The sequence below is a fragment of the Eretmochelys imbricata genome, chromosome 14 (genome assembly GCF_965152235.1).
Source record: "Eretmochelys imbricata isolate rEreImb1 chromosome 14, rEreImb1.hap1, whole genome shotgun sequence".
Lineage (NCBI taxonomy): Eukaryota > Metazoa > Chordata > Testudines > Cheloniidae > Eretmochelys > Eretmochelys imbricata.
Genome location: NC_135585.1, coordinates 36,444,716 through 36,471,353, shown reverse-complemented (window position 1 = coordinate 36,471,353; position 26,638 = coordinate 36,444,716). Strand labels below are relative to the sequence as shown.

The following is a 26,638-nucleotide window of genomic DNA, read 5'->3' as shown; positions in this document are numbered from 1 at the left end:
CATTAGGGGTGGTGGATCAGGAGGGACAAGACCCTCGGCAGGGGGTGGGGATGCTGGGAAGGGACAGGGCAATCTTGGTTCCAGCCCAGGTGGGGAACATTTGTACCTTATCTCTGCACTGGAGCTGCTCTCGGATGACCTTGAGAGCAGCTTCATCTTTGGCCACGTCCACCCCTTCCTCCTGCTCCGAATCCAGGGGGGTCCCTGCATCAGGGAGGGAAGGACAGGGGCGTGGTGGGAAGAGCAGGATTCAAGACCCCCCTTCCCACCTCAGGCCCCCAGGGCAGATGGGGCCCCAAACCTCCCTCTCAGGGATGCCTTCAGCCCCCAACAGCTGCCGAAGCCCAGAGCAGAGCCCCCGTCCCCTGCCCAGGACTCCAGGGGAGGTGCCTGTTCCCCCCGCCCGGAGCAGCAAGGACCAACTGGCAGCAGCTCTTCACGCCCCCACCCCCAGGTCCCCGTGTGGAAGGGGCAGCTGTGTGACGGCTGCTGCTGTCCGTGGGGTTCGCGCGGCTCAGGCCAGACACCTGGGCTGGGAACGCCCCCCCCCGTATCCCTGGGAGAGCGTCTGGGCCCAGCGTGTTCACATCCCGTCCTCAGCCCTCCCTCAGCCCAGCCTGGCTCCTCACCTGGAACAAAGCAGTGGCGCCCGTCGGCCTGGCTGCTGCCAGAGGCCCAGGTGCTGCCGCTGTCCCCTGCTGAGCTGCCGGTGCTGGGACAGGGACCTTCCCCCTCCTGGCCGGCGGGGGCTGGAAGGGCCTCAGAGACCAGGCAGGGCGAGGCCTCCTGATGGGAAGGAGGGCTGGGCTCCTGGGCCCGCTGCTGCCCACACAACAAGCCCCAGAGCCAGCCTGCCCGGTGCCCCTCCTGGGCTGGGTCCTGTCTGCCAAACCGCAGCCTGGGCCAGCTCCACTGGGGCCTGGTCGGGGCCTCTCCCAGCTCGGCGCCTGCGCCGGGAGCCGGGGGCCTTTTCCAGAAGGCCGGGCACTTCCGCCGTCTGGCCTGGACGGGAGCTGCTTCCCCGCCAGCGGGGACGCAGGGGTTGCTCTGCCCCTTGGGAAGACGGCAGCTGCTTCCCTCAGGCTCTGGGGCCACCTGCAGAGCCTTCCTCCGCAACATCCGCAGGAGCCTGGCCATCCTGGAACCGAGTGGGGAGTACGGGTGAGTCTGGGCTCAAGGCAGCCTTTCACTCCTGGCCCTTTTCCATTCCTCCTCCTCCCTGCTCCAACCACAGCCGCCCCCTCTGCCCCCACAGGAGTGCAGGGAGTGCCATCTACATACACGGGCCGGAGTTCATTACATGATCTGCTCCCAACGTTCCCCCTCGTAATCCCTGCTGCTGCAATAACCAGGAAGTCTCATCCTTTTCCAGCAATGGGGTCAGTCCCAAAGACCACCGGTTACTCTGGACAAGCAGCCTCCTCCTGTCGTCCCAGGCCACTCTCCCACCCAGGCTAGAGAAGGAACAGAACCCAGGAGCCCGGACTTCTCCTGCGAAAACCTTCTCCACATCAAAGTCACAAAGACCATAAGCACAGGAAGACCAGAGCCCTCCTCGTTCCCCATTGATTTCCAGGCTCAGCAGCTCACAGGGTCTGGCCCAGCTCAGAGACTCTCAGCCTGGGGAACAGTGTCCCACAAGGGAAGGGCTGGGAGCCCCATTGCTGGAACCTTTCCAAACACACTGGAGACGGCTCTGGAGAAGCCCCTGCCTGGCCTAAGAGTGAGGGGCTCTTGGGGGCTGTTTGCAAATGAAATCCCCCTTTGGAGATATTCTCTTCCCCTGTTTCTGCCTCTCCCCACACAGACAGGGGAAGACACCTAGGAACCTGAATGCCACTCACTTGCTCTCAGTGATGGGATGATGGATGGCGGATGTTCAGGGTCAGCAGACGTCCCTCGCCCTCCTCCTCACTCTCCAAGCCCAAGGCAGGCTGGAGAGGGTGGTGACCTCAGGAGTTACCCTGCCCAGCCAGCAGGCAGGGTGATGACACGAGGGCGATTGACTGGCTGTAAAAACAAGAATTTGTCTTATTGCCAAGGGACGGAGAAACTCAGCCAGCAGCAGGGTGGTGCAGAACACTGCCCTAGGGCGGAGGTGACAGCGCCTCCAGGATCCTGACATCCCAGCACTTTACACACCTTCCTGGAGTCTCCCAACCCCACTGGGCTGTAGTGATGGGACCCCAACCCTACTGACGGCAAACGGGCCTCAGCTACCAGCTCAGGGTCACACTGAGTGTCAGAGCCATGGATGGACCCCTTCACTAACCACTGCTGCACACTCCCTCCCACAGCTGGCAATTGCAACCAGACCCTAATGGCTGGTCCCCCTGCCTTTGAGAGGGAGGGTCACTCCTGCTTCCACTGCTGCCTACTGAACTGTGGGACTTTGGGCAAGTTGCTCCCCCTCTCTATGGCTCTCTGGGACTCACATCCCTGAATGGGCTTTAAAAAAGACAATGGTTAAAGTTTGGCCCCAACTAGTTCTTGTTTCCCAAGACTAGCCATTTTAGCAAAGTTTAGAATTCTTGACATTCAACACCTGAAAACATCCCTTTCTCCTTCGCAGACGGCCTTTACATCCCTTATCTCACCCAGGCTCCCTGCTGTCTGGAGTTAGAGAATTGACTCTGTTCCTGTTGGACCTACCCAAGGTGTCACTCAGCAAAATGGGGACGGAGCCAGAAAGAGAAGACAACAGTCCTAACTCCTGTTCTAACTAACAGACAACAACCCCCCCCCGGAGGCAGGGATAAAGCCCAGGAAATAAGGTATGAACATTTGCATGGAAACCGTTTTCTGTCAGAAAATCCATTCAGACGAAACCACTTTGTTTCTTGAAATCGTAACAAGTAGGAGTAAAATTCTTTGCAAAAATATTTGTTTGCAAAAGAAGAGCATCTCCTGTTTATCATAGTGCATTAAACTGTCTCATCGTACACAAAGGGGAGACACTGTGCTCAAGAAAATTAGATGAGATGCTTCAGTCTGAGCTAAGTAGTTGCTGCTCTTCACAATTTCAAAACAATAAAAGAGAAATCAAATCGAATATTAGGTCATAATCTGCTATGGCTCAGTGCGATAGGACACCCCCTAGTCTGCACTGCTCCGAGTGACACTCTTCAGTGGATCCCTAGCATCCACCCATGGTGAGGTAGGTGGGAGAGGATTGTTATTCGTACTTGACAGAAGGAGAAACAAAGGCTGAGAAAGGAGCAGTGACTTGTCTTAGCTGATGCAGCCAGTCAGTAGCAGAGTTGCTCTCAAATAAGCTACAGACCAACAATTGTTCATAGTAATTATTCAGCAATTATTTCAGAAGAACTGGAATGTTTGAGAGGATCACGAACTTCTCCGAGACAATGAATGGAGAGCAGCGTCCACATTGGTCAAACATCTAACTGGTTGTGACTTATTTGCTTGGTCATAAAAGAGAACAACAAAGACCAGAGTTTTCCCCCTGTTAATACCCCCCTCCTCAGCCAATCAAGGTTGGGACTTTGAGGGGTGGGAGGCTAAGCGTTCTCATCAAATAGCCCAAAGAATGGCCCTGGTCACCACCGAGGGGATCACTCTCGGAGCACTAGTCCAGTCTCACCTCTCTGTGAGGGCCTCCCACAACCCCCCCCTCGCCCCCGCCCCACCCACAGAGCTCCTGGTGGTGGGAGGAGAACAGAGGAAAAGGACAAAGGAAGCAAGAAGAGAAAGGTAGGAGGGACAGAGGAAAAGGGAAAACAAAAAGGAGAAACCCCAATGTCCCCAGTAATTCTAAGGGACAAAGTCCTAGGTCGGAAATAAAATGCTGCCCCCACAATCTAGTGTTTTCCTTTCCTAAAAATCAGCCGGCACCTCATGGATCAGACTGAACAGGTTCCAAACCTCTCCGAGGCTCTTACCTTCTATACACGGACGTCTGTTTTCTCGCAAAACCACTAAAAGAAAAGGAGAAAACTCCGAAGAGGGTCCTCCTTGCGCTCACGTACGTGCAAGTGAATGCTCTCTCAGTCCTCCAGGAGAGACCTCGAGAAGGAGACGTGCTGAAGCAAAGCCACAGGGATCTCCGAGGTTGCCCCTGTCCTGCACCCCTGTCCTGCCTGGCTGATGTCAAGATCTCTCTGTGAGATCATCGCCTCCCCGCCACCTTTGTCCAATAAGCTGAAGTCCTGCCAAAGGCCCTTGTGATGTCACTGCCACACCCACGCCTCCCCTGCAGTGCTGATGTCCTGCCCCTGTCCAGCCACATTGGATGTTTCAGCTGCTTCCCCTGGATCACCCCACTCAATGACTCTTCCTTGTGGGGATGACACCAACCACACAGTAAAACATCAGAGGCTTCTCCCCATGCTACGCTCAGTTTTTCATAAATTAGCAGACTTTATGGACAGAAGAGACAATTAGAGCATGTCATCTGACCCCCTGCATATCACATGCTTTCTGTAGAGCATAGGAGCTAGTTTTTGACTACACACATTCCAGAAAGGCATCTAGTCTTCATTAGAAGAAATCAAGAGGTGGGGAATTCCCACCACTTCCCTTTCTAGTTTGTTGCTTTGGTGACTCATCCTCACGGTTGAATATGTGTGCCCTCTTTCGAATACAAATTGGTCTCTTTTGAGTTTCCAGCCACTGGGTCTTGTTATGCTTTTCTCTGCAAGATTAATGAGCCCTTTAATACCCGATATTTTCTCTCCATGAAGTCACTTCAACACTTCAATGACGTCACCTCCCGATCTTTTTTATCATCTAAACAGGATGAGCTCTTTCAATGGCTCACGAGCAGGCATTTTTCTCCAGCCCTCGAAATGTTTCATTGCTTTTTGCTGCCCCATCTCCAAGATTTCAAAATCGTTTTTCAAAGGTGGAAGCCAAAACTGGATGCAGGATTCCATGATCAGTCTTCCTCATGGTGTGTCACCTCCCTCTGCGCCTCACTGCTCTTTTCATACATCTAATGATGGCGTTAGCCCCCTTCACCACAGCATCGCCCCGGGTGCTCATGTTGAATGGCTTGCCCAGCATGGCCCCGAAATCCTCTTCACAGTCAGTGCTTTCCTGGATACACTTCCCCACTCTGTAGGTGTGGCCTGCATGCTTTGTTGCTAGCTATAGGACCCTTCCTTTGGTTATTTTCAAACGTGTTTTCTTTGAATGGGTCCAGCTTCTCAAGGGATCCGATTGCTCTGTGTCACTGCCCTGTCCTTATCATTAATTACCACGCTACTACTATTTCATCACCCACCAATGTTAGCAGCAGTGATTTTTTATTTGGGTTGCAGTGCATTGATATTTATTTTCAAGAATTAGTCCTTGAGAGCCTCTTCATATCCCTAGTGCCCAGAACCTGCTCCACACAGCACAGTGAGAAAAGGCCGCCCGGCCCAGCTGTGCCATAGGGGCTAAGCACAGAACAACCTGAGGAGTTTGTGTCATCCATAGCTTCTGAACAACATGTGGGGGTCATCAGCTTACAAATACACTCTGGTCCGGTAGCGTTGACAGGCCCCAAATGTTTCTAAGTGTCCCGCCTTGAAAAACAGGAGAGAAAAAAACAGAACCTTGATTAGCTTTATTTTATAGTGATGGAAGCTGAGGCACAGAGAAGCAAAGTGATTCGCTCATGGTCAAAAAGCCAGGAATAGAAAACGGCAGATCTGCTGATAGTCAGGCCTGGGCCCTAGCCGTGTTTGTCCTGGCCTCTCTGCTTCAGCTCCAGCAACAATCCGAGTCGAGGTTTTCTTCGTCTCCATGTCCTTTAACATCACGTCACTGCAGAAGAAAGATTGTTTCTGACCAGCTGGCTCGAATGCATGGAGATGTCTTTCCAGAAGACGTGCTCTGGCTCAGTCCCATGTCGTAGGTTTTCTGGAGGAAGTACTCGGTGACGTTCTAGGGCCTGTGTTGCACAGAAGATGGACAGAATGGTCCTTTCTGACCTTAATTCTTTTCTTTCGCTAGGAGGGTAACGCTGGACATTTTCTCTCATTCACTTTCCTTTGGAATAGTTTCAATCCAGTCCAAAGGATTTCCTCTTCCATTGTGTCTTCAGCACCTTTCCTAGCAAACAGTTTCTGTTCGAACACAGGTTTCCAGTTTCAGGCTGTCCCAGGGTGAGATGGCCATGAAAGGAGTAGTAGCTGAACTGAACCTATCCCCAGGTGAAGGGAATAAGTGCAGGGGCAGAAGGAGAGGCCCCGAGATAGGACAGATTCTTCTGCTGGGCTAAGAGTATAGTTGGATGCACTTCACTTCACTTCATCGGATGCATTCAGTGGAAAATACAGTGAGGAGATTTATATACACACAGAACGTGAAAAAATGGGTGTTCTCATACACACTCACTTCAGATGAGCTATTACCAGCGTGGTGGGGCGGGGGAGAAGAAAACCTTTTGTAGTGATAATCAAGGTGGGCTATTTCCAGCAGTTAACAAGAACTTCTGAGGAATAGTGGGGGGTGGGGGTGGGGGAATAAACACGGGGAAATAGTTTTACTTTGTGTAATGACTCATCCATTCCCAGTCTTTATTCAAGCCTAAATTAATTGTATGCAGTTTGCAAATTAGCTCCAATTCAGCAGTCTCTCGTTAGAGTCTGTTTTTGAAGTCATTTTGTTGAAGTCATTTTGAAGTCATTTGTTGTAATATAGCAACTTTTAGGTCAGAGATCGAGTGACCAGAGAGATTGAAGTGTTCTCCGACTGGTTTATGAACGTTATAATTCTTGACATCTGATTTGTGTCCATTTATTCTTTTACGGAGAGACTGTCCGGTTTGGCCAATGCACATGGCAGGGGGCATTGCTGGCACATGATGGCATATATCACATTGGTAGATGTGTAGGTGAACGAGCCTCTGATAGTGTGGCTGATGTGATTAGGCCCGATGATGGTGTCCCCTGAATAGATATGTGGACACAGTTGGCAACGGGCTTTGTTGCAAGGATAGGTTCCTGGGTTAGTGGTTCTGTTGTGTGGTGTGTGGTTGCTGGTGAGTATTTGCTTCAGGTTGGGGGGCTGTCTGTAGTCAAGGACTGGCCTCTCTCCCAAGATTTGTGAGAGTGAAATGGCCCACCTTGATTATCACTACTAAAGGTTTTCTTTCCGCTCCTCCACTCTCCTGCTGGTAATAGCTCATCTGAAGTGAGTGTGTATGATAACACCCATTTTTTCACGTTCTGTGTGTATATAAATCTCCTCACTGTATTTTCCACTGAATGCATCCGATGAAGTGAGCTATAGCTCACGAAAGCTTATGCTCTACTAAATTGGTTAGCCTCTAAGGTGCCACAAGTCCTCCTTTTCTTTTTGCTTAGATGCATGGGTCTGTAGTTGCCTGGATCACTTTTTTCCCTCTTGCTTTTCTATCATCGGACACTAGATGAGGAGGAAGAGCCTCACCAGCTCTATAAAACCAGCTGGGGGAAGGCTGGGAGCAACAAGTATCAGAATAAGCTAGATCCGGGCTTCTCAAACTTTTGTTTTTGCTGGCCCCACTTTGAAAGTATTTCAGGCTATGACAACCCCCGACCCCCAAACAGTCATAGCAAGTTAATGTACGGACTCATAGAAACATACGCATGGTATTGCCACCCTTACTTCTGGGCTGCTACGGGTGGGGCACTGCCCTCAGAGCTGGGCAGCTGGAGAGGGGCAGCTGTTGTAGCCCTCTTCCCCTCCTGCCCCCCTCCCCTGAGAATATTTTTGTGATCTCTTGACCCCCCCTCCCCCCGCCAAAGCCTTGCAACCCCCTTTTGGGTCAGGACTCCCAGTTGGACAAATGCCGAGCTAGACAATCTCAAACCATGAACTAGTTCCCAGGCATCTCTGGGCCGATTCTCAGAGGAGGCAGCTCCCAGAATCAGGCCCTCGATGGCTCTCCCAGTGCAGCAGGCCCTGGGTGCAGCGATCGGTTTGAAACAGGAACCCCTGCAAGATGCTCTCTACCTTCGGTTCCTGACCCCTCCAGGAGCAGAGTGCATCTCCCCCAGCCTCAGGCAGAGCTCAGAGCAGAGTCAGCAGCAGCAGCCCCTCCCCGGCGAGAGCTCCAAGCGAAGGCAGGGGCCTGGCAGAGAGAGGAGAGGGGCAGAGGCAGGTCAGCAGAGGGGTGGAAGGTGGATCCCACCTCAGGAGATTTAACAGAGAGAGGAAACCGGGGCTGTGAGAGCGCAGAACAGAGACACCCCCCAGCAAATTCCCCCACCCCCAGACACCGAGATCCCGGCCTGGGAGAGGGGTTAGCTCCCCAACACTTACTCACGACAGCTGCAGCAAGGGGTCCCTGGGGCGGGAGGAGCTTCCACCCCGCTCCGGCTGGCTGGATCTGGAGAGAGAGAGAGAACAGGGAGAGGAGAGTGCGGTGAGGAGTTGGTGCCCAGGGGTCCTCCTGCCCCGCTCCGAGCTCTGGACCCCCATTGCAGGGGTATCTGTGGGTGTGTTCAGGGAAGGGCCGGGGGCTCTGCTCCACCAGGGCTGAGAGCGTCAGAGCAAAGTAACTGTAACACTGCGGAGTATTTTCAATGTTGCCTCGTCCTGAATGTCACTGATCCCCCAGTTTATAATGCTTCTCCCTGGCCGCTTCTCTTGCTAATTTGAACTTCAGGGAACACATCAAATCTCTCTCCTGTCCCCCACAGCTGATGGGTATGGGCCACTGCCAGGGCGCTCTACACTGGGGTTAACATCTGGATCCTGGCCAAGCTGGTTCTAGCCTATGTGGCCAACCCCCAGTGACCAAAAATCACAAGTCAGAGCCCCCCAAAACCATCAGATTGGCTGAAACAAGATGAGATTTTGAAAACAACTTTGGGTTCTGTTCTTGATCTCCTGGTGGTGGAGCCTTTAGGGGTCACCTTTTCAAGCTTTTCTCCCCAGCCAGGAGGGCTAGAACAAGAAAAACTTCCGACAAAAATGGCCAACCCTGCCAAAATCTTCTACCAGAATCAGAAAAAATTAGTCCAGAATGATTGAAAACAGAACAATTTTTGGTTTTTGAATTTTCCAGGAAGACAGTGAATGTTTTCTATTAAAGCCAACACTTTCCACAAAAACTTGCCTTGAATCAAACACCCAATTTTTCCTAAAAAAAAAATCAATGGAACCATTTCAGTCCACTCGTTACAGCTGTTGTGAAATCCCTCATCCCACCCACTCCAGTTCCCACAACCTCCCCCGCAACTCCATCCCCTGCACCCATTGCACACACAGCTGCACCCCCTGCCTGGCCATAGGGCCCCTTCCCTGCCCCCAAAGAGCAGCTGCATCAGATCCCAATGGGGGGATCCGCACAGGGATCAGCCAGCTGCACCTGCTGCTGCTCAGCCCTGCAGGGTCATGTTTAGCCTCTCCCTGTCCCTGTCCTGGGCAGAGAAGCGCGGTAACTGGGGCTGTGCCAGGCCCATCCCTGCCATGAAGATGCCCTGTGGGCTGCGGTGCCTTGGCAGAGGGAGAAGCTGCTGGATCCATCTGGGCTCCAGGCGAGCGCTGGGTTGGGATCAGGCCCCTCTGGGGTGGCTGGGCAGCTGGTTTGCAGGGCTGGTCACCTCCTGGCCCCATGCAGATTGTCTGAACGTGGCAAGCTTCTCTCTAAGGGGAGCTCGGACAGTTCCTCCCAGACCTGTCAGTCACGACATTGCCTCTATTGTTTAGAACCGGTTGTGGGGTCCCCGTATCAGGATTCCCCCCTTATATCCCCTCACCACGCCCTGGAGGGACCAGATGGAGGGATCTCACTTCAGTCCTTGGCCCTGGCCTGCTGGGATCGCTCAGGCACATGGTGACATTCACTCGTGTTCATCCACTCCCCACTTACAGGATTGTGACCAGTGGTGTCTCTCCCAAGCACCCCTGTCCCAATGCCACCCCAATGGGCTCCGGAGCTGTTGCCCCTCCATTCCCCACCCAGTTCTCTGGCTTCATACCCTCGCCCATGCTCCTGGTGTCACGCCCCACAATCTGATTGGCTGAGAATTCGTTCCCAGTGCTTCCAGCCCAGGGTCCTTGTCCCTCCCTTCCCCCTAGCCAGCCTGGGACAGGGGCAGCAGCTACCCCTGCAGCCCCACCAGCCGGAGCAAAACGGAGAACACGAGAAGCAAAAGCGCGTGCGTCTCCTTTTAGGGTTGTGCCTCCAGCCCAAGAACCAAATGGATTATCCAGTGGTTCTCCAACTTTTGTCCTGGTGACCCCTTCCACACAGCAAGCCTCTGAGTGTGACCCCCGTTATAAATTAAAAACCACTTTAATATATTTAACACTGTTATAATGGCTGGGGATGAAGCAGGGTTTGGGGGTGGAGGCTGACAGCTCGTAACCCCCACATAATAACCTCATGACCCCCAGTTTGAGAACCCCTGGACTACACTGAGCATGCACAGAAAGAGAGCCAGAGGGTTGAAAGGCCGCTGGGATGGACAAGACTTGTGGGGCTCCGAGAGACTGTCCCCCCCCGCCACCCCGCAGCAGTGTGAATTCAGCTCCAACCAGGGGCAGGAATCTGAAATCAGTTAAACAGCAGAGACTTCATGCAGGCAGAGGTCCGGCTTGCCAGGCAGGGACAGCTCCTTCCCTTCCAGGACATGGGCATCGGCAAAACTCAAGCATCAGAAACCTGGGAATTACAGAGTTACGGTCCATGCCCAGGCAACCTCAACGCTGCTCCCTGGAGCAGGCAATAGGCACTGGGATTATCGGCATGTACAGCAGCTGCACTCACTGTGGGACCTGTAGCTGTACTGAAGGGTGGGGCAGGTCGAGAGAGGTGATAGGCGTTAGTTTGAGGAGTGTCCGAGCTGTGACTGGGCTACGAGGAAACCAGGGGTTGCCCCCACCCCATCAAAGCGCCGGAAGCCTTGTACCTTGAGGATCCAGTCTGCCTCATTTTGTTGCAAACTTGTGTATGTTGTCTCAGTAGCAAGGCACTGGGGGGGTCTTGCCACGGGGATTGGCAGCAGTGAGGTGGGATGCCAGAGCAGGCTGTGGGTTGAATGGTGGGTAAGGGAAAGTCTAAGGTTAGATGGTATCCAGTGAGTGAGTGGGAAGTGGTTGGTACATTTCACATGTGCAGTATTGTGCAGGGATTATGCTTAGTGTTTGAGCACTGGGCAAGCGGAGGCAGCTCCTGCCCATGACAGTGAAAAGGCCGAGTGTGAGCGTATGATGGACCTGTTGGGACATCACTCAGAGGGCGGAGTTACGGCTACCTGGGCACGTACCTGTATTTCCTGGCTTTTAGGTGGTTGAGATTTGCTGAACTCGATATTCTGGAACTGCTCTATTCATGGCCGTGGATATTCTCATCCCCACTGCTGGAGAGCCTGGGATATGCACCAAGCGTGCCCGGACTCAGCTCCTCACCCTGGTGTCAGCGGTGTGTTGTTGGAGCATGCTCCCAGTATGCCTGTTCTCCGCTCCACACCCACAGTGGTAGGGCTTCCCCACATACTGGCTCACAGGGGATGCAGGAAGAGGTGCTCAGACACCCCCAGAGGGGCAGGGACCCACAGAGCCCAGCTCACATGAGGGGGTCGAGGATCACTGGGAGGGAGGGGCACAGGACCCTCCCTCAAAAGCAATGGCCCCCCAGAACCATGCTCACATGAGGATGGAAGGCACAGAGGGTGGGGTCAGAACTACAGAGTTGGCAAGGGCCCTCCTCCCTCCCCCCGATCCTGCCACTCGCACAAGGGACAGGCACACATGGGAAGTTTTAGGGAAACAGGCTCAGACTCAACAAGAACAGGCCAAGGCCTTCCAGCTCCCAGGTCCCATGGGGGTGTCAGCCATATATGGGCTGGGAGGTGCCAGATCACGGCCCACACACCCCTGCTCCTATTCTCCCCCAGTCCCCATCCCTCTCCCCCGCTCCTTCCTTCTCAGTGCCCCAACCCACCTAGCCCCCAACCTCAACCCCTATCTGCCCCTATTCCCAGCCACTATTCCGTCCTTCTCATCCTCCGCTCCCAGCAAGCATTTGCATGTGGAATTCATTGTCATTTCAAAGACAGGGTTAGCACCTTCTGAGTATTCTGCTGTATTTGGATTACGTTTCCCCAAAATAAATAATAATAATAATAAAAACCCTTGGAGAGAGGCAGATTAGAGCAAGATGCCTCCTTTTTTTAAGATACAGATTTCCTACCAAGGCTTGGATTTGAACTCCTAAGAGCATAAGACCTCCCACACTGGGTCAGCCCAAAGGTCCATCCAGCCCAGTGTCCTGTCTTCCAACAGTGGCCAGGGCCAGGTGCCCCAGAGGGAATGAATAGAACAGGGACTCATCAAGTGATCCATCCCCTCTTGCCCATTCCCAGCGTCTGGCAGAGGCTAGGGACACCATCCCTGCCCATCTTGGCTCATAGCCATGGATGGACCTGTTCTGCATGAATTCATGGTGCCCACTGCGGTTCAATGGCTGGACCATTCCCCCTGGGGTCATAACTAGCTTTCAAGCTCCTTCCCCTCTCTCCCTGCACGGGCACAGCGTGATTTGCTTGGCGTGTGAGTCTCACACCGGCTGAGCAGCCGGCCAACCTAGAATCAAAGTGGTTCATAACATGGTCATTTGATCTCCCCAAAAGGGCTGGGGGATGCCCTGCACTCTGCTGGGAGAACTCTCAGCCGTCTAAAAACAGAACAGGAGGACTTGTGGCACCTTAGAGACGAACACATTTATCTGAGCATAAGCTTTCAGGAGCTACAGCTCACTGCGTCGGATGCATTTAAAACCCTGGTGCAGTGATCTCAGCCCTGGCTGTAAGGAAAGCAGGTCAATTTTAGCTGGTTGGGGGCTTTGTTTGGGGGAGGAGGGGATCTCAGAAATCCCTTGTCCAAATGGCCCTGTGGGCCCCCCGCCCGGAGGCAAACAAACTGTCAAGGCTCCAAGTCAGTGGATGGATTTCAGAGCAGGCAGGAGATCGGTGCTTTAGGCAGGGAGCTGGCGCTTTGCTAGAATAAAATCTCTTTAGCTGCCCTCCACTAAGATCCCGTCCTTCAGCGCCTCATCCCCAGGGTTCGCTTGGGACCCCAAGTGAGGGTCAGCCCCGTACCCCCCCACACGGCGGGCTGAGACACGCGACGGTTCAGAGCGGGTGTTAGGACACTTTGGCCCATCAGTTAAAAGACAAAGAAACAAAGTCTGCCCTGGGGACCAACGGAGACATCTTCTCTCACTGCAGAGAAAAATCATTTCCCCTTCCACACCAAAACGATCCGCGCTCGTGATTTGCTGCCCAGCAGCGGAGTTCTTGTCTGGGGAGGCAACTTCAGCTCCTGCAGTTTACCCGCCTATTTTGCCCCCCTTAACCCTCCTTCCATCTGGTCAGCGCACAGCCCCCTCCCCAATAGACCCCGCCTGATCAGCGCACAGCCCCCTCCCCAATAGACCCCGCCCACCCCCGTCCCCATCTGGTCAGCGCACAGCCCCCTCCCAAATACCGCCCCCCCCGATCAGAGCACAGCCCCCTCCACAATAGACTCCGCCCGACCCCTCCCCCATCTGGTCAGCGCACAGCCCCCTCCCCAATAGACCCGGGGTTCCCCAGTGTGATCGATGCACCCGCCCAGGTCTTCTCCTCCCCCACCTCACCCGGCACCTCCCTGCTCGCCCCCTCCCCGATCCGTGCACAACACCAGCCCCTCCTCACCTGCTGGTGGAGACCCCCAGCCCCTGATCACTCCGTGGGCAGCTGGCGCCTGGATCCTGGCTCGCAGCTTACCCAGGCTCGTGTCCCCTGGAGCGGGCTCAGAGCGAACCCGGCTGGCAGGCAGAGGGAGCAGTGAGGGGACGGGCTGCCCTGCCGGGAGCCGCCAGGCTCGGGGAGAGGGTCCCGCGGCTGCAGCCCCGCTCAGCTGGGCAGGTCAGCAACACCGAAGGGAAATGCACCCAGCTGTCTGTCCCCGGGGAGCGGGCGAAGAGCAGAGGCTCTAGCCGGTCAGGATCCCGCAGCGCTCTCCGCTCTTGTGTGGCTGCCTCCCGGGCTTATGGCTCGGGCTGGGCGTGGGTGTCCTCCTTAAATACGCCACGCCACGAGATCCGGGGACACCGACATGGAATGATGAAGTGCATCGGGGAGCGGGATAGAGCCGCCCTCCCCCGACGCAGCGCAGTGCAGCGTAGCCAGCTGCCGGGGAGAGCGCCTGGCCTGAGGCTGCAGGGAAGTGGGCGAGTCTCCCGGGCCAGCAGCTCAGGGGCCGGACAAGAGGGTCCCCTGGCCTGCGGGCTGTAGTTTGACCACCCCCGCTATAGACTGTCGGCCAGTGACGTATGATACCATATTAGGCGCGTCTTCCAGACATGTGGATGGGAGGGGCAGGGCTGTGTCCTCCTGCTGCTCCGCCCCTCCCCCTGTTCATAGACTATCAGGGTTGGAAGGGACCTCAGCCGGTCATCTTGTCCAACCCCCTGCTCAAAGCAAGACCAATCCCCACTTTTTGCCCCAGATCCCAAATGGCCCCCTCAAGGATTGAACTCTCAATCTTGGGTTTAGCAGGCCAATGCTCAAATCACTGAGCTATCCCTTCCCCGCCCAAAGCAGATCCGCGTCCCTGGGTGGGCTCGAACCACCAACCTTTCGGTTAACAGCCGAATGCGCTAAACCGATTGCGCCACAGAGACTGGGCAGCCAGGCCCCAGTCAGGGAGCAAGTGGCCATAGCCAGCTGCTGGGGAGAGCCTGGCTGGGGAGGGGCGGCAGCAGCAGCCCGATCCCTGCCTGGGCTCAGCTTCCAGGCGAGCCGCAGCCCCTCCCCAGCAGGCCCTGTGTGCAGCAGCTGGCTGCGGAGGGGCGACAGCCCAGTCCCCCCACACTCGGCTTTCCGGGGCAGTGGAAGTACCTAAAAGTGTGTGTGTTGGGGGGGCGGGGGGACCACTGGAGCCCGAACCGGGGCCCCGTCCCCTGCACCACCCTTTCCCCTGAGGCCCCGTCCCCTCGGTCCTCCCCCCCACCTTACAATGTGGAAGTGGGAAGACAGGCACTGGGGGGGGGTGTCTGTATCTCTCTCTCTCTCCCTAGCTTGCGGAGAGGCTCTGACCTGCCCCATCCCTTCCTCTCCCTCCCCCCAAGTAGCCTTTTGGCCCCTCCCCCAATACTAAAACAGACAAGTTCTTATAATAAAAAAAGGGACTAGGGCCCCCCCCCCTTGAACTGCTGGGGACCCCAAGCAATTGCTTAGGCTGAGTCTCTCTGTTTATACCCAGGGCTCTGAGTGTACGTAGCCCAGCCCGGCACATGTGCCTCAGTCTCCCCGCACCCTGCACCACCACCTCCAGCTGTTGAAACTGAACTCGCCTGGGCCTGGGCCTGGGCCCCCCTGCCATGCCCCCCCCCCTCAGAACTGTACACCCTTCTCTGCCCCGGCCCTGCTGGCTCCCCCTGGGGACGACACTACTCTTCCTGGTTCCACACCGTGACCGCCAAAGGCTCACAAACCAGCAGATAAAAAAACTCTGCATTTAGTATTTTAAGTCTCATGATTTTTAAGTGGGTCTCACGGTTTTGAGGCCTGACTCATTTTGAACTCTTGTGTTTATCAATACAGAAATTATCTAACCCCCCCCCCCTCTCTGTCACACACACATGCATCACTTAGTCTTACACATCTGCTGTGGGCGCTGACTCCCTGGGCGCAGGAAGAGGGGGCGCGAGGGTGAGGCCTTGGGGGAAGGGGCAGAGTGGGGACGGGGCCATGGGACAAATCAAACTTCTCAGGAGCCTGTCTGTGCCCAATATAGTTTTAAGGGGCTCCTACCTCCCCTCTCCTGCCACGGCTCTTAAAACCAACTGAGAATCTGAACCATCTGCTGCCCAGGGCCCTGGGGTGAGCGGAGCTAATGCCAACCGCAGTATGGCCTGATACGGCCTGCACCCTATTTGTGAGACGAAGGGTGAGAATTTTCACCGGGAGTGGGCTCAAGACACTGCTGGGTAGCAGGCCCGGTACAGTCAACCAGAAATCCCCCCTATCATCACTGGGGTTGGGTCCAGGCGAGCAAGGAAAAGAGAGACGTCTGGTGCACCCCCCTCCTTGCATTGCAGGCTGACATACGCGGTGGAGTGTGAACTACCGCCCTGCACCGCCTCACATACTTGATTTGCCACGGCTTTCATGGGACGGTGGAGGTTGATGCTTCCCTAAACCCTCGGGATACAACTTTCCGACTCTCTTTTCCCCTCCCGCAGCCACTCACACACTAAACCCCCTGAAAGTGGCAAACACTGAAAACCCATCGCAGGCAGCCTAGCTCCGGGCAAGCAGCAGGAATGGGACAGAAGGGCAGAAGCTCACGAGTTCTCCTCGCCCCTGGCAGAATGCCTTGTGCAGGTTGTACCTGGGGGTGCAGGGGTGGAATGAGCCGGGGACGTGTGCCCGTTTGAGCGATTCATAGCAGGCAAACGAGGCACCTTTGGGGGAGCCTTGTCCAGGCCTGCCATGGGTCAGCTCTCTCAAGCCACCACCCCTGCCAGGGCAAGCCTGACCTTCCAGCCCCCTGCAGGCCTCGCTCTCTGTGTACAGGTTAGCGATCGACACCCCTAAAGCCTCTGAGCGTCCCTCGGGAGTGCTCAGCCTGTTCCACTGAGCACACGCAGAACTGTGACTCTCTTCCCTCAGGCGCGGCCCACAGCAGCTTGTAAGATTCAATTCAGGCCAACCACTCTATTGAGAACCCAGCACTTAGATATACAGAAAACAGGAATGAGTTTATCATCAAAGAACAGAGATGCAAGCGAGAGTGAATAAATAAATACTGGAAAGTAATGGTTACATAGAAAACCAAATCCTCACACTTTCTAGAGCCGGGGTTCTCACAAATTTTTGGCAGCCTCAGCATGCGGCTCTGACAATACTTAACTAACTGTAGGAAAAACAAACAAATAAATTACATGTGCATATTTACATAGGGATTTTTGCAGACTCAATAATAAATATAAGGTACAGTTGTGTCCTATCTTTACTGGACCTAAACACAGAACAAACCAGTGCTTTGCACAGTCTTGTCTTTTTTGTTGTTCTTTTGCTTTTTTGGTCAAAGGTGGACGGCTGTACAAAAATTCTGAACTAAATTTAAAAATCCTTTACATAATAGAAAGAATAATGACTAATAATGAAAGAATGTATCTGCCAATATGTCCAAAATTTCTTTCACAGACAAAAAAACCCAATCAACCTAGCCCAGTAATAATAATGATAATAGCAACAACAAAATCTGAGCCATTGCTGTTGTCTTTTCAGCTTGGTTTTTGCATCATTTAACAGCTTGCGCCTCTGAAGCTCACCATGGTAATTTGGTTCAACTTCCCTTGCACGAGTGCTGTAGGGACGTTGCACAACATACATTTCAATTTGATGAATTTCTCTCTCACCCTGCAACTTGCTCAGAAACGGAATCGGATAGCTTCAGAAACACAGGAAACTGCCTTTCCCCCTGGTGCTGAAGTGTTTCTTTTTCTTTCTCTGTTTTCTTTTCTTAGCAGAAGGTCCCAGAGGAGCCACCTGCTGTCACATTCAAGGTCATTTTCTGGCACTAGATTATTTGAAATACTTTCTGATACCCAGTCACATTTTTAACTTTCACCTCCCCCCCATGAACAATCGCAACCTACCCAAACAGCATGCAGTGAGATGGCCCATAGCCACTTACAGAGCTACAGTAACATGAGATGTAAACAGTGATTAGAGGTCTATAAAATCATGAGTGGTGCGGAGAAAGTGACTAAGGAAAAGCTATTTACTTGTTCCCATAACACAAGAACTAGGGGCCACCAAATGAAATTAATGGGCACCAGGTTTAAAACAAATAAAAGGAAGTTCTTCTTTACACAGCGCACAGCCAACCTGTGGAACTCCTTGCCTGAGGAGGTTGTGAAGGCTAGGACTATAACAGGGTTTAAAAGAGAACTGGATAAACTCATGGAAGTTAAGTCCATGAATGGCCATTAGCCAGGATGGGTAAGGAATGGTGTCCCTAGCCTCTGTTTGTCAGAGGGTGAAAATGGATGGCAGGAGAGAGATCACTTGATCATTGCTTGTTAGGTTCACTCCCTCTGGGGCACCTGGCGTTGGCCGCTGTCGGCAGACAGGATACTACGCTGGATGGACCTTTGCTCTGACCCAGTCTGGCCCTTCTTATGTTCTTAGCCAAAGAATACACTTTGTGACTTCAAAGAAAACCACACCGATGTAGCTCAGCTCTGCTGGCATGGTACTATTTAAAAGGGAGCGCGCATTAGGATTTATGGCATTTAGAAGGCACCTTTAATACTTAACATCTCAGCGATTCTTGGGGCACTTTGGAGGCTCTTGTGGCTGCAAAACAATCAGCTGGTGGCTGCATTTGAGAAATGCTGTTCTGGAGTCTAAACGAACAAGGCCTTCCCTTCTCTCATTTCCCCAGCGTGTGGCTGAGACTCCTTCTCATGAGATCACTCCCTCTCAGCTGCAGAGAAAAGCTTGACAATGTGACCCTGAGTTTAAAGGTTCAAAAGCAGAAGGCACATACGAAGAATCCACAGTTTAAACGAGACACACTTAATACTTGAGGGCCCCGCTGCCTGATTTTGAGATCCTGGCCAGGCTGACGAATGGGGACTTGGCTCGTTCAAGTAGGTGTGAGTTGGATCAGTGTCACTTCTAGGAGTCTCATTTCGAGCCCCCTTCCAGTGCAGTCTCTTTTCCCATCACATACACCTCAGGTTTGCTACAGATCCACCGTCTTTCCATGTAGCACCGTGAGCTGCTGACCCCTTTCTCGTTGTTAAGATACGCGCAGTCACCTCCTCCTCTTATCTGAAACCTGCAACACAGAAGCCAGGGAGCTGCAGTCAGGCAGAGGCCGGGCATTTCACACCAGTCCCAGCCAGGGGAGCCGTTCTCCACAGTGCAGGCCTGAGTGCGGAGCAGCTATTCTCCCAGCCCCTCAGGAGCAGAGCTCAGGACAGCGGGGGCTTTGCAGAACCACTGACTGTTCGTGACCCTCTAGGCTGAGCAGCCCACAGGGGTGCTGGAGAATGGAAAGTCCCCAGCAGGACGGAGAGAATTCGTTAGATTGATTGTCAAAAGGGACCGGTCCTCTAACAAGAGGGGCAGACCAGAACCAGAACCAGACGACCAAGCAGGAAAAGCGGGGGGCAGGAGGGATCTCACTTCCTTGAAACACACGGAGCAGAACCAAGATGACACTGAAAGAGGAAATTGCATTCAGGGGTTTCCTTTTCCATTGATCTATAACTCTTGAGCTTTCCATTGGGGATGGGGGAAAAAGAGAGTGTTGAAGAAGTTCCTTTGTGAAAGCATGTGTGCCTTGTTTGTAATCCTCACGTGACCCTCCCAGAGTTCCTCTGGAGTGGAGGGTGGAGCTCTAGGGACAACATGCCTCTCGGGAGGTTTGGGAGGGTTCAGACCTGGTTTTGGGTCCTACAGCAGCTGATCTGCAGGGTCCCACCTCCTAAGGAGGGAACCAGACAGGGAGTCTGTACCCCAGGAGAGGGCCATAGAGGCCCAAACTCGGGACAGTGTCTGGAGGCTATTCAGACCCAGTGAGGCTGGAAGCAGGTGGGATCCAAAGGTTGGGTCCAATACAGCAGAATGGGGACTGTCCATTGGGGAGCCCTGACCCAGCGCCATAACAGCCTGAGTTTTCAAAGTACTGAAGTAACCCAGATCAGGGAAGTGGGGGGTCTCCATCCCCCTCTAATGGCTGGCCTGCATAAGAGCTTTATCAATCGGGGGGGGTTTCAGTTAAAGAAGTGGATTTTTTCGCTCCTATGGCAGAGGCTCATGCTTCTAGTGCTGAATTCCGGGGTTCAAACCCTGCTCCAGGCTCAAGGTTTTGTGATCACACTTGGAGCCCACTGAAACCCATCGCAGGGTGTTGGCTGGGCAACCATCACTACTGTACCCCGTTCCAGTGGGAGCCCCAGGCGTCCAGCACCTGTGAACCGCAGGCTCCTTTAACATCGGTGCCTTGCTGCGGATTCAGAGGCCTCACCAGCCAAGTCACTCAAACCTGCCGGCTGAAATCGCCAGCGGGACCTGCACCTGCCATGCACTGCTCGACATGCTGCCCTCTCTAGCAGCCACTGTTAACCTGAGCTCCCTGCTGCCTCCTTTCCGCAGGGGGGGTCAGACACCCCAGGGACCTTGCTGAAGAGGGCTGGGGGAGAACAGCGAGTGTCCCAGCTGAAATCCCAGCGGGCTGCGAGGGCACCTCTGGCTATGGCGGGCTCTGTCTCCGGCCCAGCTCCGTGCTGCGGGGAGGAGCCGAGAGTTCAGGGACACGCCGGCTCCCATCGGTCTCCGATACACGCAGGACGCAAACGGACCAGGGTCGTGTCTGGTTGTTTTACTAGCACTGAATGGTTGATCTACCTGAGCTCAAACAGCTCAGACACCAGAATCCCCAAGCCCAGGGAATTAGTACAAAGGGGCGAGAGAGACTCACAGGTGGTTGAATTCGCTGCCGTTGGTCCATTTCCAGGGCTGACCCTGCTCCCTCCGGAGGCCGATCCAGTGGTCATAGATACCCTTATGGCGCAGCAGGAACGCCTTAAAGAAAGCCGAGGGACAGCAGGTATCAGCCCCAGCTCCAGTGCTTCCCCACCCCCACCCCCACCCCCCAGGGCTCTGTGCTGCAGAGAATCCCAGTCGCATATTCATAGAGTATCAGGGTTGGAAGGGACCTCAGGAGATCTTCTCGTCCCACCCCCATCCCCAATTAAATCATCCAACAGATGTTTGCCCCATATCCCTAAATGGCCCCCTCAAGAATTGAACTCACAACCCTGGGTTTAGCAGGCCAGTGCTCAAACCACTGAGCTATCCCTCCCCCCATATTGAAGGGTGCTCAGTTTATTTTCGGCGGGGGTGTTTCCCCTCCCTTTTGCAAAGTACAAGATCACCCAGGCAGTATTAACCCTCCCCCTGCACAGAGCAGCCCCACCCCGGTGCTCCCAGTCACCCGCACCCCAAGTCTCCCTGGGCTGGGGGCAGCTGCTGGCTCTGAGCTCTCTGCAGAGACGTCTCTTCTCACAGATCAGCCCCCCGCTCACCACAGCAGGGTAGGAGGAGGGAGCAAGTCAAGCTGAAGTGGGAGGGGTCAATGTGAGAGGATCCCCTCCTCCCCCGCCTCCTCAGCTGGCTGCTCCTTTCCCATCCCCACAACAGGAGCACTGGCTGGGTTCTCGGTCCCACTCCAGCAGCCAGCAGGCCAGGAGATGCCTGAGCCAGCCCTACCCTAGGCAGAAGCTGTCTCCCTATTTGGGGAGGGGGGAGCGGAGAATGGGCAATCCCTGTGATCACACACTGACAGTAGGGCCCTGGGCCCAGCCAGGGCTGGGATTCAGATCCTGGAAGTTCATTCACCCCGGCCACGGGAGGTGTCAGAGCTGCTCCTCACCCCGCAGGGGCAGAGCCCAGGTCCTACTGCAGCAGCTGCCGCTGAGCCAAGGCCAGTGTCTGGCAATTCGAGAGTCTCTCACCATTTCCTGCTCACTGTCGATCCCAGCCAGGGAGGCACCCGGTGCAGAGCAGCGGCTCTGGGTGTCGGTCCAGCTCCCTTCCCTCTCTGAGGGATAGTAGCATTTCCCTCGGTATCCCATCCAGCCATCCAGGCACGAGGGTCCAGCAGGGGGGCACAGATCAGCTGATGAAAGCTTAGATGCCAGCACTGAGAATGAGACAGTCACACGGAGGGTAAGAGTTGCACCTAGAATTGGGCATTTGACTGGTACAAAAATTGGTCAATTGACCAGTCAAATGTGTCAGATAGTGGTCAGATATTTTAAAATACTAAATTTATCAGAACAGTAACTAAAAAGAGCAAGACGTCATTGTCTCCAGTAGGTTTAGCTTTAGATAGATACGGATCTACCTAATTTTTTTTAAAAAATGTACTTCATTGACAGGTTTCAGAGTAATAGCCGTGTTAGTCTGTATTCGCCAAAAGAAAAGGAGTACTTGTGGCACCTTAGAGACTAACCAATTTATTTGAGCATGAGCTTTCGTGAGCTACAGCTCACTTCATCGGATGCATATTCCACGGTATGCATCCGATGAAGTGAGCTGTAGCTCATGAAAGCTCATGCTCAAATAAATTGGTTAGACTCTAAGGTGCCACAAGTACTCCTGTACTTCATTGAGTTATTTTAACTACAAAAAAAAGGCAAAACACTGAAACCAAGTTCTGAAAAACACCAGTGAGGCTCCAAGGCGCAATCCGAAAGGCAGGTTGCCTCCTACCCCCAGGGCTCTCGCTGGAGCATTTGATTGCGGCCAAACAGGCAGTCAATTGACCGGCTTGCCAAGCCTACTGGGATCCCCAGCTGGGGCTGGTCCAGGGCAATCAGACGCAGGGGGACGGAGGCGTTTGTCACAATAAATTTGCCTGGCAAGAAGGATTCCAGGGACACTCCCAGCCTGGGAGGGACTGACACAGCTCAGAGCATTTCACCCCAGGCACAAGATCAACAGCTGGACCTTCAACCTCGCAACAAACAGCAGGTGAACAACTGAGAAGAACGTGGGAACTTTCACTCAGGGACATGAAAGCCACAAGGGGGTGCCAGAAACCACAGCCACGGGAAGTGACCTGTTGTACTGTGGGCCAGGAATGATGTAACTTTATTCACCTCCTACCTGCGGACTTTTCTCTCCCCAAACACAGCAGCAAGAAAGGCACTTTCTGGAAGCCCTCACGGCACTGTAACCCTTTCAGAGCCATGAAAGAGCAGCAGGGGGGTCACCCATAAGTGACACCAAAGAGGATTTGAAAGGCCTGTCTAGTTGAGAGGAGTCGGACTCAAACCCCTCCAGACACTTTTGAGCACATCACTTTTCTTTGCACCACAGTAACTCGGTAGCTGGTTTTCAAGCCTTCCCATGTGGTTGGCGCTCAGCGTGGAACAGACACTCTGAGTCGGGAAGAGTTAGGAAACGTGTCAGCGGTGATCAGAAAACGAGCATGTGTTCACCTCACTCACAAGGCATGTCTGACCCTGTAGATTTCACTGTCCAGTGCACGGTAGCCCACACCCCTCCCCTACTGAACTGAGCAGAGAAGTCAGTGACTAACAGTTGATGGCACAGGCTGTCTCCACCATCCATCTCCAGGTCAGATGCCACATGTTCTGCAGAGCTCCCTGCACCTGCAGGTGTGTAACCAACCCTAAGCTCACAGATTCCCACCTTACACAGCGAGAGTCAATGCTGCCCATTGCAACAGCCTGCCATTACAGCAGGGAGCTGGGATTCAGGGCCCATCTGTATCCGAGCAATCTGCACCGGTATAATCACAGTGACGCAGTGACATCAGGGCAAACACCTCCTGGAGATGCGCTGGAGCAGTGCGGCTCGCTCTGGTAACTTCCTGCAGCGAACTGCACCAAGGCAAGCTGCTTTGTGCACCAGTGCGGTGCGTCTCCTTTAGCGGTTTGCCCCAATTCAACTGCACGGATGTCATGACACCGGCACAGAGGATTCCTAATGCAGACAGACCTGGATTCAATCCCCTCTGCCAGCTGCTAAACCCTCCTGGGGCCTAGTGACCAGATCCCAGGGCAATAGAGAAATCCCATCCCTGACAGTCTCCAGCATCCCCTGCCCCAGACGACGGGGGATACAGCAGGGTTCATGTTCACGGCAAACAGAAGCCCTCTGCACGAGCACACGCCGTCTGTGCAGCCGGGGGGAGCGAATGGTGCTACGGGACCCTTCATGGCCACGCTCAGCGATTGGGGGGTTTCCACACTGTGCTGGTGGAGGGGTCTAGACTGAGTTCTCCGGCTCCTTTCAATAACACGGCAGCACCTGCCGCCCGGCCACAGGCGTGACCTGAAGATCCAGGAAGGCCAGGCTGGTAACCTCAGAGCAACACAGGGAAGGCAAAGGGCTCAGGGTTGCACTGCACCCTGTCCCACTGGACACCCTGGTCAGGGACAGCTTCACGGCGCGTGGCAAAGGTGACTTGGACCCAAAGTGCTCAGAGGTGGGCTGGGGGGGCTAATGTCAGTCAGATCGTCCCGACACAGAGAGTGCTCAGGTGCAGGGGTCTGGGAGGGAGCAGGAGGAGGGTCGTGGAGGAACATCCCCCAGGAATCCTCTGTCCCAGGGGCAGAAGCCAGACAGGTCAGGAGGAGAGAGGGACCGTGGTAGGTCACGGGGGAATGGGATGCACGGAGATCGTAGATGGAGGGGAAGGGAGCAGGGCGGAAGCTGGGAACTCACCTGCCAGAGCAATGATGGCAGCGATCAAAGCAGACGATACAACTCTCAGTGCAGCCACAACTCCACAGGTTGGACTTTTCTGGCAGTTCCAAGGAGGGTCTGAAACAGAAAGACCCGTCAGGCAGGGCTGGGAGGACACGTCTCACTGACAGGACCAGGGCTGGAGCTGCCCTGGAACATGCACCGTTCTGTCGATTGATCCTTCCCTCAGACGCTCTGGGAGAGGAGCCCGGAGGGTCAGGCAGACCCCCCCCCACCCCCAAGGGCAGATGGAGGGTCCATGGCTCCCCAGAGCTGCCCTGGGGCTGTTACCAAGATCCGGCTCTGGCTGGGTAGCAGGGCCTCAGAGCAGCAGCCGGGCCATGGTAAGAGCCGCAGCTGTGGGGAACTACAGACCCTCCCCCTGCTCTGGGCAGGGAGACTGGGAGAGGGATACAGACCAGGGGCTGCTCTTGGCCCCCCACCCCAGGCAAGTGGAGGGTCATCCACGGCTCCCTGCAACTGCCTGGACTCCCCAGCTGGACTCCAGCTGCCAGCCAGAGGCGGGGTGGGGAGGACCTGAGGGGGAAGAGAAGGGGGAGGGGCAGGGCCAGTGACAAAAAGTGGGAGGGCCATGCCCCCTTCCAGCACCCCGGGCAGTCTCAGAGTCTCTCTCCAGCCTGCCCCCAGGCAGAGATGCCCCATTACCTGGGTTCTCTCCAGTCTCCCGGTGTCCATTGCCATTAACACACAACTCCTGCAGCGGCTCTTCACTCTCAGCAGCCCTAGCTGCTGGCCCCATCGTCTCTCTCAGCGACACTCAGGCCACAGACGCTGCAGCAGGTGCTGGGCTGGGGTCGGCTCCTCTCGGGCTGAGTGATTCCGATTTGGCAGCAGCAAAGCCGAGGCGCAGGTCCTGGCTCTGGCTCCCCGTCCCTGCTCCAGGCTCTCCAGCCGATCTGAAACCGAGACGGACCAAGCAGGACAGGTCAGGGGTGGGGGAGGCGATTTGTGGTTTCTCGTTCCCTGCCCAGCAGCCCAACCCCCTGCCAGAGGCGGTGCCATGATGATTAAAACCCCTTCACTCCCATCGGCCCCTCCGCCCCCCAGGGCCTCAGAGACCTGATCTGCTACAGGCCCCGCCCACCCGTGACAGGCACTCAGCTGGGGGGTGGGGGAGAAGACCCTCCTCACTCACACAATCCTCCTGGAAATAAGTGTGAGTCGGATATCAGAAGGGGTGGGGATGGGGCTCAAAACAGCCCTGTCCCTGGCCCAGCCCCCTCCTTGAAGGACAGGACTTGAACCAGTGTCCTGCGCTCCTCTGCCCAGCCCCTCCTTTCCCTTCCGGGGGGGGGCTCTCCCAACCCCCCCCCTTCGGCCCGGGGCCCGCCCCCCAAATCGCCCCCCTTTGGCACAGAATCCCCGCCCTTCGGCCAAGGACCAGCCGCCGCGCTGCCCTCCCCATGCGGTCCCCAGGCACTGCCCGAGCCCCGCCCCCCATTCGGAGCCCCGCCTCGATTTGGTCCCCAGCCCCCGCCCGAGCTCGGCCCCCATTCGGAGCCCCACCCCCCATGTGGTCCCCAGCCCCGAGCCCGAGCCCCGCCACCCATTCGGGCCCCAGCCCTTCCCCCTCCAGTCCCCGGCCCCTCCCCCTCCGGTCCCCAGCCCTGAGCCCCGCTCCCCATTCGGGCTCTGGCCCCGAGCCCTCCCCATTCGGTCCCTTCCCGCTCTGGGCCTCCGGCCCCTCCCCATTCGGTCCCCAGCCCCCCCCTCCCCCCGGGTCCCCGGCCCGCCCCCTCCCCATTCGGGCCCGCGGTCCCCCCTCGCCCCAGCCCGGCTGTGGCTGGAACCAGCCCGCAAACCCCGCCGCGCAGCGAGCGAGCCACCGCCGAGCAGCCAGCAGCACCCACCGGCCCGGGGACTGGGAGCGTCTCACTCCGCGGGAAGAGCGCCCGGCGCCGAAGCCAGGGGAAGGAGCTGAGGTCCCACCAGCCAGGCTCGACCCCGTTACCCGCTAAGTTTGCAACCAATCAGAGCCAACCTAAGAGAACAGCTGAGCCTTCGGTTCCCAAGTTTCATCAGAACAAGGGCCAGTCCCCGCCCTCAGTCCCGCCTCCATTTAACCCGGCTCCCCGTTCTCTATTGCATCCGACACAAACTGCTTGTCTTCGCTTTCAAGGCCCTTCCCGTACTGTCCTCTCCCAACCGGACATCTCTCATTCACCGTCCCAAGGTGTTGACTCCCACCTCCAAAACTGTATCTATGCAAACTGAGGCACCTATCCTCCTTTCAGGTATTTTGTTCATCCCTTGACTGGTGACACATGTGAACCCCCCCCGCCCTTCGGCCCAGGGCCCGCCCCCCAAATCACCCCCCTTTTGCCCAGAATCCCCACCCTTCGGCCACGAACCGGGCCCCGCCGCTGCGCTGCCCTCCACCCGGCCGG

At 55.3% G+C, this 26,638-nt stretch overlaps 2 protein-coding genes and 1 non-coding gene across 3 annotated transcripts in view; all 3 read right to left on the bottom strand.

Moving 5' to 3' along the window:
• The window catches only part of LOC144273992 (uncharacterized), a 552,201-nt gene that overhangs the window by 465,259 nt on the left and 60,304 nt on the right, over positions 1-26,638 (bottom strand). The gene's annotated exons all lie outside the window — the stretch shown is intronic.
• On the bottom strand, positions 14,534-14,608 carry TRNAN-GUU (transfer RNA asparagine (anticodon GUU)). Its single transcript has one exon. It is a non-coding gene; the product is annotated as a tRNA-Asn (tRNA).
• LOC144274242 (C-type lectin domain family 2 member D-like) lies at positions 18,630-24,990 on the bottom strand. The gene is made up of 5 exons (XM_077832902.1): positions 24,897-24,990; positions 24,210-24,308; positions 21,467-21,654; positions 20,431-20,534; positions 18,630-18,783 (listed from the first exon to the last, which is right to left on the bottom strand). The coding sequence occupies exons 1-5, from the start codon at positions 24,988-24,990 to the stop codon at positions 18,630-18,632; spliced, it is 639 nt and encodes a 212-aa protein (XP_077689028.1).